This window comes from Chaetodon trifascialis, chromosome 5 (assembly GCF_039877785.1).
Source record: "Chaetodon trifascialis isolate fChaTrf1 chromosome 5, fChaTrf1.hap1, whole genome shotgun sequence".
NCBI lineage: Eukaryota > Metazoa > Chordata > Actinopteri > Chaetodontiformes > Chaetodontidae > Chaetodon > Chaetodon trifascialis.
The window spans coordinates 15,948,610-15,959,474 of NC_092060.1; the positions used below are offsets into that span (position 1 = coordinate 15,948,610).

General features: G+C 44.2%; 1 protein-coding gene across 2 annotated transcripts; it reads right to left on the reverse strand.

Annotated features, from left to right (window-relative positions):
• Nucleotides 1–1,956: 1,956 nt before the first annotated feature.
• On the reverse strand, nucleotides 1,957–7,267 carry LOC139331362 (uncharacterized). 2 transcript variants are annotated; one of them, XM_070962805.1, is made up of 8 exons: nucleotides 7,003–7,267; nucleotides 5,709–5,975; nucleotides 5,208–5,498; nucleotides 4,684–4,850; nucleotides 4,458–4,556; nucleotides 4,322–4,363; nucleotides 3,189–3,371; nucleotides 1,957–2,074 (listed from the first exon to the last, which is right to left on the reverse strand). In XM_070962805.1, the coding sequence occupies exons 1-7, from the start codon at nucleotides 7,121–7,123 to the stop codon at nucleotides 3,207–3,209; spliced, it is 1,152 nt and encodes a 383-aa protein (XP_070818906.1). In that variant the 5' UTR covers nucleotides 7,124–7,267; the 3' UTR covers nucleotides 1,957–2,074; nucleotides 3,189–3,206. The 2 variants fall into 2 exon arrangements, with proteins under 2 accessions (XP_070818906.1, XP_070818904.1); XM_070962803.1 differs by lacking the exon at nucleotides 1,957–2,074 and having other exon boundaries at nucleotides 2,990–3,371.
• Nucleotides 7,268–10,865: the final 3,598 nt, after the last annotated feature.

Below are 10,865 nucleotides of genomic sequence, written 5' to 3' on the forward strand. Positions count from 1 at the left end.
TTTATTCTGGATTCCAAAGTGGTGGACTATAAACCATCTGTGCATTGAATTTAGGAAGTGAAATAATCCAATCTTATCTTTGATGCCTCAGTTCCCATTCACCACAACCAGTTAACTATGTTTAACCCAGGCTGATCTGTGGTCTGTTTATAGTCTCTTCAGTCCCCTGTGCCTGATTGGTTCCCTGCTGTTCAGTCAACTGGAAGCTTTTTTGATCCTCCGGGGTCACACCAGCCATCTTCACCCCCACTGCCGCTCCAGCCGAGTGGAACAACCTGACCTCAGTGCCAGAATAATCATTCCTGCTAGCTCACCCAGCAGCGGCAGCAGCAGCAGCAGCAGCAACACTCACTTCCCTCTTACACTTTGCTGTGGGGGAGAGCCAGGTAGGAATCCACAGTGAAACAAACTGTGAGGTCTCACTGTGTCATGCAGGTGTGTCTAAATGCAGCATTTGATTTTAGCTGTTGTGATCAATAAATGACTCCATGTGATGTGAAGGTGTTGCTTGTCACTGCTCTGCAGTTCCCTCACCTCTACAGAGCTTTATTGCACGTTTCAGCCCATTGTTTTGGTTTTCTGACAACTTTACTGTTTTAGTTCAGTCTCACGGCCTCATTCACGGTTGCAGCACACTGCTGATTTCAGTGAGAAAGCTAGAAAAATGAGTAAACATACTGGAGCAATTAGCAAGAAAAGCAGCAGATATTTCCCTTAGGGGGTTGGTGGAGGAAAAAGCACCAAAAGAGAGTGAAAACTGGTCTTAATTCATCAGGTGACCAGAAACATAACTTTATCAGGTAACAATTGCATGAATAGTATTTAAAAGGGCACGGTGTGGAGCAGTAGTAAAGTGAAGACTCATCATTTCTGTTCCGTATTCAGGGCGAGTTTCTATTTTCTTTCTGTTTACAATGACATCTTAAAGGCTTGCTATTGCAATTCAGACATGAATTCACTGTGGTCCTACATAAAGCACAAAGATGTGATGTGTCCAGGATCACCGTGGACAACAAATGTGTCCGCGAAGAATTGGTGATTATCTCATACAACAAACAGATTTATGGCTCTAGTTTGTCTTTGCGGTGCACAAAAGGCTTCTGCTCAGTTGAGCTTCTTGTGTGAGTCAGCTGGTATGGTGGGAAAGAATTAATATGCATGGATGAGCCTCTGGCTGTGTGGAGACATGTTGGTTGGGTGGCGCTTGCAGTGGTGTCACAGGATTGTTTGTAAATCATGTTGGATGTCAAAACACGAAGACAGTGAGACAAGTACAAACACAAACCATTCAGTAGAGTTTTATTAGCATTAATGCACCTGATATACAATACAAGATACAATCACAAGAAAGGACACTGAAATGAAAAGAACAGGCATCTATTATTCTATAATGAATAATTATTAAAGCTCTGGTTACAGCTCTAGAGTTGTGGTTAGTGGGCATGCAACATGCATGTCGAAAAGTCACAAATGCAGCAACATGTTTAAGTGAAGTTAGAGTGCATCGCAAAGGTGTTTTTATGCCATTGTGCCTCTTTCCACTGAAAATATGCACAAGGAAAAGGCAACCGTTGTTTGTGATGTTTTCACACAGTCACTGTGTGTTTGGCTCACCTGAGCTTATTAACACATTTCTACAGTACAGTAGGTATGCAGTATATTGATATGAGTAAACATCGAAAGCTCATGTGAAGTTAATTTTTGTTCACTGAACTGCATAATGCAAGCACCAAATACAACAACAAGGCTATTTATGGTGGATCAGAGCTGCAGGGTTTAGCAGAGATAAGGCTACTTGATGTTTGCATGTTCCCTGAAAAGTCAAACTGGTCTGCAGTAAATGTTGTATCCCTGACTGACCTGCAGGGATATGAAAGCTATTTATTCAGTCAAAGAGAAAGCGATGAGGCTCGAAGCGAGACTCATCGGAGGGAGAATTATTGTAAGGAACACAGGCATTCTCAGTTTGGAGCACGTGTTTTTTCCTCCCAATTTCCTTCCACCTATGGCTTTGAATCTGTGATCCTCGGGTAGTCCTACACTCCACTCGTCACACATGCAGCTTTTGAAGGCTCTAAAGTTCATAGAAAATTAAAAGAAATGGGTCTAACTCAGACGCAAAATGTGGCCTTCACTTTTGCCCTTTTGTTTTTGCCAACTGTCATAAAATTTGGCACGATGAAACACGATGGAATTTGCGGTTTGTGGAAGAACAGATTTGTCAACAAGTGAGGAATCAACATGTGTCTTTCTGTGTAATTGCCCCTGAAGCTGTGGAAATGTTAAAATAGTCTAACATTTTGGGAAACTGTGGTAAATATGAAGCTTAGCTTAGCATAAAACTAGAAAGTTTTGCTCTGTATGGACTGAATTTACCTGCCAGCACCCCAAAGCTCACGAATTAAAGCTGCAGTAGGTAAGATTGCACGCTGCACTCATGCCCTGCCTCCAAGCCCCTCCTCCCCGCAGCGTTGTCACTGCTGCCATGACAACCAGTAATGTTAGCCTTAGCATCGGAAACAAGCTAACTCTGCCCAGCCGCTACATCACAGTCGCTAACATACGTGCTGCGGAGTGTTACTGTAACAATAACCATATTAGCTTCATGGTTATTTGTTGTCTCAGCCGTATATGCTGTTGTTGGCAGCGGTGGTATGGGCAGTTTCTTCTTTGCGGGTGGCTGTTGCTCCACCATAGCTTTCACTGGCCTCCTGACAGGAGCTGGCAGCATGAGCGGAGGGAGGGGCAGTTCGCAGCGTGTGAGTAGTGACTGACAGATGTCAGAAACTCCCTCAGACGCTCCTCTGGCTCTGATTGGTTGTTTTGTGTCGGGCGCAGTGGATTCTTGCAAATCGCAGTAGGTGGGACCAATGGAGCCATTTTTTTTCACAGATTACATATTTCATGTACTGCTGTCTGGGCATAGAGACAGTTTTATCAAATATGACATAAAATTACTTTTAACAAGTCACCTACTTCAGCTTTAAGATGTTCTAAAAACAAAGCATAAAAACAATAATTGGCTCTTTTACAGGGAGTCATGTGCTAGACTATTTCTTGGCTGGGACCAGTTACCAGGCAACCAGCAGAGACTCCAGGAAGCCCCTGGTGAATAAGTGCATTTCCCAAATTGCTGAACTATTCCTTTAATGCCACACTAATGAATGAGTTCACAGACTTGAGTGTACCTTTCAATGTCAAGGCTTTCAGAGGAAGTTCATTTTGTCTGAGGAATAGACATCACTAATAGCCGAGCCAGCATCGAGCGCAGAGGGAAAGTTCATCCCCTTCAGTTCAAACCGCTGGTCAGGCTCAGAGGGGATGGGGATGGGGACGGCTGGAGCTTCTGCCCGCTCTACTGGAACTGAAACCTGGACAGAAAAAGACAGACATGTCACTGTGGATCAGAGTATCACAAATAGTCTCACACATATTAATGCTAAACTGCCTGAATTAAGTCAGCAGTGTGTTTTTTTCACACAGCATGCCCATCCCCTCATTTATGTCCTAAACGGGGTCAACAAACACATCTCAATACAACACCAACACTGACCACAGCTTGCAACTGTCCACTGAGGTAAATCGACACTTTTCTAATACAGTGACAACGAAAACTGAGCATTATAAGCTTCACAGGGCAGGGCTGTCGTAGTAATAGTAGAATCAGCTCTCTATATTTAGCTGACAAGAGCAAGTTCTTTAAATTCTCAAAAAACAAACAAACAAAACAAAAAAATGGACCTTTCAACTGGTAATTCAGAGTTTAGAGGCTTTTAAATTACAGTTTGCACCGTGTGCTGCTGTGTCAGGTAACATGGGAAATCTGCTTTACTGTATATGTGCTTCACAAATAAAGTTGTCTTGCTTATGGCCCAAAGAAAAGCTCTTGCTTACAGCACAAAATAAGAACAGATGGTTTAAAAGCCAAAGAAAAAAATCACCTTCAACGTACTTAGACATAAAGGAAAAGCTACAAAACAACTGGATTGACACTACTGACATGGGGGTGTTGAGTGGCCACGTCATGAGCAACATGGTGTGAAAGGTACCCTGTGGAGCAAGGTTTTTATGGAGGGGTCCACTGTGTTTGTCACCGTGCACAGGGATGTATTCCACTGATGGACAGGCAAACAGCAAAGGTAGGGAAGAAATGCCTCCGCAAAACACACTCAAAACTCCACAGGGCACCTTTAATTTGACTTTGTGACAAGAACAAACAACACACAGAAGAGCTATTAAGAAATGCAAATTCTCATCGTGGCTCTTGTCTGTATCGTGAGTGTGTGTGCATGCTCAGGCTGGTATGGGCGGCAGGTCATACCTCAGAATAAGATGGCGGCACATCCATTGGAGGGTTGTGTATCTGCAGAGTAAAGCCACACACGCATTAGTAATGGAGAAGGAAGAAAATAAACAAAAGAGGACAAGTTATCTCTATGAAATGCAAGCAGACTAACCAGCGGGTTTGTCGGATTGTAAGAGGGCGGAGCGGGGTAGTGTGTGTCAGGGGGTGGACTCAGGTGTTCTGGCCTCGATCCAACAGGCTCCCTGTCGTACTGCAGTTTGGATTTCAGAGGAACATAATGGGTACACGCACAATCAACAGTAGGAATTTTAACTTTGCACTACTGCACACGCATGTGCACAAAAGCGTCAGGGAGCTTTTATGCAGAATGCCGTCACCTCATGGTAATGCACAGCAGGTTCAGGTTCAGCTTCAGGAGTCTCAGATGTTTCCTTTTTGGAGGAGCTCTTGCCACAGCAGCAGCGCCTCATGCAGCTACAGCAGAACATTGCAAGCAAGGAAACACCAAAGCCGATCCCAATTTTAGACCCGTCAAATGCTGGTTCTGAAACGATGAGTCAATGGGCAGAGAATGCATCACCAACAATTTGGATAATTGATTGTAATGTAATTGTAATGCGTAAGAATGTCAAATATTTGCTGCTTTGCTTCCAGCATCTCAAATGTGAGCATATTCTGGACATTAAAAAGAAAGATGTCACTCTGGATGGTAATTTTTCCACAATTTTCAGACAATAATTGACCCCAAAATACTTTAAGAAATCAAGGAGGAAATAATCATTAGTTGCAGACCTTGGGTTAAACCAAAAGCTAAAAACAAAAGAAGCTAAATATACAACTTTTCTGGTATGATGGTAATTCAATAATGTGACAGTTATGATAAAACACACGGATTACTTACCATCCATTTCCAATGACACCACTAAGGCCGTGTTGCCATTTGAATCTCTGACCTCAAAGCGCCCCCGGCATGACAGTTTGAGGTCCTCATTTAAAATCCCACATGGCTTTAAGTTAACAAACCCTCTGCAGTCTTGTCCATACGAATACGTCTGCAGCCTGCCTTGAAGAACTATCTCTGTCTCTTCATAGCTGCTCTCTGGGTAGAAGAAAATGTTGCAGGAGTGCGGTTCCAGATCAAAAGTGACTCTGAGGCTTTCACCAGGACTCCGTGTGTAGGACCTCGAGGTTGCTGGAAGACAGGACGAAAAAGACATCAAAGTCCAAATCTTTTGTGCACCGAACAATCATCATGTGTTGTCCTGTTTCTTGGTCTAAGTTTGTATAGTGAGAGTATTAATACACTAAAAAAGACCAAGGAAAGAGAAAGAGTGGGACAGACAGACACACAGAAAGAAATTAAATTGAAATTAGACAACTGAGAACTAAAAAGAATCCTCACCGACAACTTCAATGGTCTTGGTCGACAATGGCATGCGATTGGAGTCTCTCACTACGTAGCGGCCACTGTCTTCCTGAGTTAAATTGCTCAGCACATAGTAGATGTCTGTCACCTTCTGCCTACTGTCCCGTCTGTCCAGAGGAAAATCACGCTGCCACAAGATCCTCATAGTTGAACTATGCAACTGGGTGAACTCGATGAAATGAGACGAGCTGAGCATCAGCAACCTGAGTGTGCTCCCATACTCCTTCTCAACATTTGAGAGGCCTGGAGAGGAGGTCCAACAGAGACAAAACACAGAGTACAAACCAAACATCATTTGAAATCATTAGAAATTTGAAATAAATTTAACATTTACATTTTAGCATTATATGATTCCCTTAGGTTTGACGAAAATACAATAAATGTCAATTAATGCAGCAACCTTTGCGAACAAGGAATAGCCCTGGAATAACTTTTAAATGGACACACATATATATCAGATTATATCACAACCATATTGTAATCACTAACTATATACTCTGGGGAAAAGGGAATTTTACGGACACAAAATGTTTTAAAAGGTTTTGATCCAGAAGTGACACCTATCTATAAAAAGTGCTTTGGACATCTACGGATCCTCATCATGTACAGTGATGGAGGAAGTATTTACACATTTTACTGATGTAAGAATTGCAATAAAAATGCAAAAAAGTAAAAGTCCTGCATTAAAAAGGCTGTTTCACTGAAAGCACATGCTTTTTGTTTGTTTTTAGATAAACTTACTTTAAGTGCTCTTTATAAAATAACCCCCTTAAGGGTGTTCATTTATGGAAAGGTCCCAGAAATTGATTTTATAACGTATGTGCAGTACTTACTACTTTGTGCAACAATAATAATAAATGTAATAAGACATAAAATGGTCCCATGTTAGTTTTGTTGCAGGACAAGTTACAAACATGTGAATGTGATTAGTACATGGTGATCATGTAAATCCCAGTGTTGGTTTGCATTTCATGTCTATCAATCTATAATATAGATCTATAATAATCTATAATCTGTAATAATATGTCGTATTTGATCACGTGTTTTGCGTTTAAAAACAAATCAACCAGAGAGAGGCAGTAACAAGTATAATATTTCCCTGTGAAATGTCGTCGAGCAGCAGTGTACGGCGGCATGTTTTGAATTGTACTTCAGTTCAGCACCACAGCAGATATAACGTGAAGTACTTACTACAGAGTATATATACAAACATGCTTTAATCTTACATACAAGGTCCCTGAAGGAGGATTAATCATTTTTACTTACTCACCCACACAAAAACAGGCAACCAGAAACAGCAACACTCTCATCATCTTCCGTGAGAGAAAGCGCAGACCCGCGTCCGGTGAGAAGCGTCGACCGGTGAAGAGCTCGACGTGTCCAGAGTTCATCAACACTTTACTGATGAGGCTTCAATCTGTGCACGACATTCACACATCAGTTATTCACTGCACATCTTCCGCAATGAACTGCAATTATTTGCTAGGGTTTGTATCTGTGTCTGGGCCCACCCACTCCCACCCAACAGGGCGTTTCTGGAGGATCTGCTGATGCGTTTAAGTGTAGTAGGAAATGTGTGTTGTTAACCGCGCATAACCTGGCCCCGCTCGGAATGCTCCGCGGTCATGTTTCCACAGCAAACTACTGGGGAGCACAGCCCTGAGAAAAAGGTTTTGGTTTGGGTGTCTCTCTGTCGGTCAGTCAACTTCTTTGGATCAGACGGAAAGATCAGAGCAAGAAGATTTAGGGTCCTTAGACAATAAGTACTGATTACTTTGGTGATCAGCCACCATGAGGCGGTATTCTGTGACATGTCTATGGAGCTGATTCATAAGAAGTTTAATATCTGAATATCTTTAACTTGCATTAATTGATTGATTAACTAAGTTTATTACAGGGGTATTTCAACATTTTACACAAGAAAAGCAATGGACTTATCAGCATTTGCACCCCTCAGCCTGTGGAAACAGTTGTGGCTCTTGAGGAGGGTTATCTCTGAACACAAAGCATGTATTACAATCTGGAGGTGGAGGAGTTTGAAAGATGTAGGCATTATGTCAAATGTAGGATCCAGTTTTTCTGTAGTTTGATCCATTCTAGGGATTCAAGGTCAGGATATCTTGGCCTCTACTGGATCATTTGAAAGTGGTCTTTTAATCCTGTCTCCCATGTGCCCCATTTTTATGGAAGACAAATAAAAAATTGCTGGATTACCCCTTTTCACAGCTAGAAACTCAGCAAGTCTATTAAGTCAAGATTGTCTGGGTGTGGTTTAATTACATTGGATGAACAGCTGAAACTCCTTAATAACATAAACAAACAAAAAACAACAACATACAACTGCCGCAAGATTTTGGTTGTTATACTGCTAAATTGTGATGGGTACAGAGCACATGACATTATCTTTTTCCAACAGTGCCCCATACATTCACAATGAAAAGCAGCAGCGCACTCAGCTCCATATGTTAATCCTGCATCAGGTGCCTGGTCGTGGCAAGGATCAAAACAAACAAAACAATGACACTCACAGATAGAAAGTCATGTTATTTATTGCGAGGAAAAAAACACACACGTTTCAGTTAGAAGCCATCATCCCCTTACATTTAAAACCTGTTAGAAGAGCAAAACACAATCACTTACATCAAAATCTTTAATGGAAAATAACAACCATTCTTCTAACTTTGGAGGTAAACACTGTTTTCATGTTGGACCCTGGCGCTCAAAGAAAGATGTGATATGTATTTGGGCCTTAAAAAAAACATATTTGGCGCCAAATATACAGAACATTAATTTGTCCACCATGAATATGTTGCATCCGAAAGCATTAGTGTATGTGAACTGTGAAAAGGTCCCGTTCTTACATTTATACTCAGGTACCTCCAATGTTACATGTATTTGTATTATTTGAATATTTTTTTTCTATTCAAATGTAGATTTTTTTTAATTACTATATTGTGGTGTCATACTGGCATTCTTGCCCTTATCATCAATCTCTCAAAGGCACAAAAGCAGCTTATGGAAGAAACTCCTCCTGATCTGTCATTTCGGCCTATGGGCCGAACAGCAGTGCAGAGTACCCGGCCTTCTTGGAGTCCCCAACCGGGGACTCCATTCTTCTGCTGGAGGACTTCAATGCTCACGTGGGTAGCGACAGTGATACCTGGAGGGATGTGATTGGGAGGAACGGCCTCCCCGATCTGAACCCAAGTGGTGTTCTGTTATTGGATTTCTGTGCTAGTCACAGTTTGTCCATAACGAACACCATGTTCAGGCATAAGGGTGTCCATCAGTGCACATGGCACCAGGACACCCTAGGCCGAAGGTCAATGATCGACTTTGTAGTCGTATCATCTGACCTTCGGTGGTATGTCTTAGACACTTGGGTAAAGAGAGGGGCTGAGCTGTCAACTGATCACCACCTGGTGGTGAGTTGGATTCGCTGGCAAACGTACCGTGAGGGTCTGTTTGGAACGTCTGGCAGAACCCGCTGTCAGGGAGGTTTTCAACTCCCACCTCCAGGAGAGCTTCGACCAGATTCCGAGGGAGGTTGGAGACATTGAGTTCGAATGGACCATGTTCTCCACTTCCATTGTTGATGCAGCCATCTGTAGCTGTGGCTGTAAAGTCAGCGGTGCTTGTCGTGGCGGCAACCCCCAAACCCGGCGGTGGACACCGGAAGTAAGGGATGCCGTCAAGCTGAAGAAGCAGTCCTGTCGGGCCTGATTGGCTCATGGGACTCCTGAGGCAGCTGACGGGTACCGGCAGGTCAAGCGTGCGGCAGCTTGGGTGGTTGTAGAAGCAAAAACTCGGGTCTGGGAGGAGTTCGGGGAGGCCATGGAGGACTACCGGTCGGCCTCGCGGAAATTCTGGCAAACTGTTCGGTGCCTCAGGAAGGGGAAGCAGCTTTCTGTCAACACTGTTTACAGTGGAGGTGGGGAGCTGTTGACCTAAACGGGGGATATTGTCGGGCGGTGGAAGGAATACTTCGAGGATCTCCTTAATCCCACTGTCATTTCTTCCGTAGAGGAAGCAGAGACTGGGGACTTGGAGGTCGATTCATCCATCACTGGGACTGAAGTCACTGAGGTAGTTTGCAAGCTGGCAGAGCATCGGGGTTGGATGAGATCCACCCTGAGTACCTCAAGTCTCTGGATGTTGTAGGACTGTCTTGGTTGACACGCCTCTGCAACATCGTGTGGCAGTCGGGGACGGTGCCTCTGGACTGGCAGACTGGGGTGGTGGTCCCTCTTTTTAAAAAGGGGGACCAGAGTGTGTGTTCCAACTATCGGGGGATCACACTCCTCAGCCTCCCTGGGAAAGTCTATTCCAGGGTACTGGAGAGGAGAATCCGGCTGATAGTCGAACCTCGGATTCAGGAGGAACAGTGCAGTTTTCGTCCTGCCGTGGAATACTGGACCAGCTCTATATCCTCCACAGGGTGCTTGAGGGTTCATGGGAGTTTACTCAACCAGTCCACATGTGCTTTGTGGACTTGGAGAAGGCATTCGACCATGTCCCTCGCGTCATTCTGTGGGAGGTGCTCTGGGAGTATGGGGTTGGAGGCCCTCTGTTGAGGGCTGTACAGTCCCTGTACAACCGGAGCAGGAGCTTGGTCCGCATTGCCTGCAGTAAGTCGGACCTGTTCCTGGTGCATGTTGGACTCCAGCAGGGCTGCCCTTTGTCACCGGTTCTGTTCATCATTTTTATGGACAGAATTTCTAGGCACAGCCAGGGGCCGGAGGGGGCTCGGTTCAGGAGCCGTCAGATTTCGTCTCTGCTTTTCGCGGATGATGTTGTCTTGTTGGCTCCCTCGAGCCAGGACCTTCAGCATGCACTAGGGCGGTTCGCAGCCGAGTGTGAAGCAGCCGGGATGAGAGTCAGCACCTCCAAGTACGAGGCCATGGTTCTCGACCGGAAAAAGGTGGCTTGCTCCCTTCAGGTTGGGGGAGAGTTCCTGCCTCAAGTGGAGGAGTTTAAGTATCTTGGGATCCTGTTCACAAGTGAGGGAAGGATGGAGCGTGAGATTGACAGGCAGTAATGTGGTCGCTGAACCGGTCTGTTGTGGTGAAGAAGGAGCTGAGCCAAAAGGCGAAGCTCTCGATTTACCGGTCAATCTACGTTCCTACCCTCACC

Excerpts from the sequence above, each read along its gene's own strand:
- LOC139331362 (XM_070962805.1), bottom strand. The coding sequence starts at position 7,123 with ATGAACTCTGGACACGTCGAGCTCTTCACCGGTCGACGCTTCTCACCG. Across the intron at positions 5,499-5,708 it reads CAAGACCATTGAAGTTGTCG|CAACCTCGAGGTCCTACACA; the intron begins GTGAGGATTCTT and ends CCTGTCTTCCAG. Across the intron at positions 4,557-4,683 it reads CTGCTGTGCATTACCATGAG|TACGACAGGGAGCCTGTTGG; the intron begins GTGACGGCATTC and ends TCCAAACTGCAG.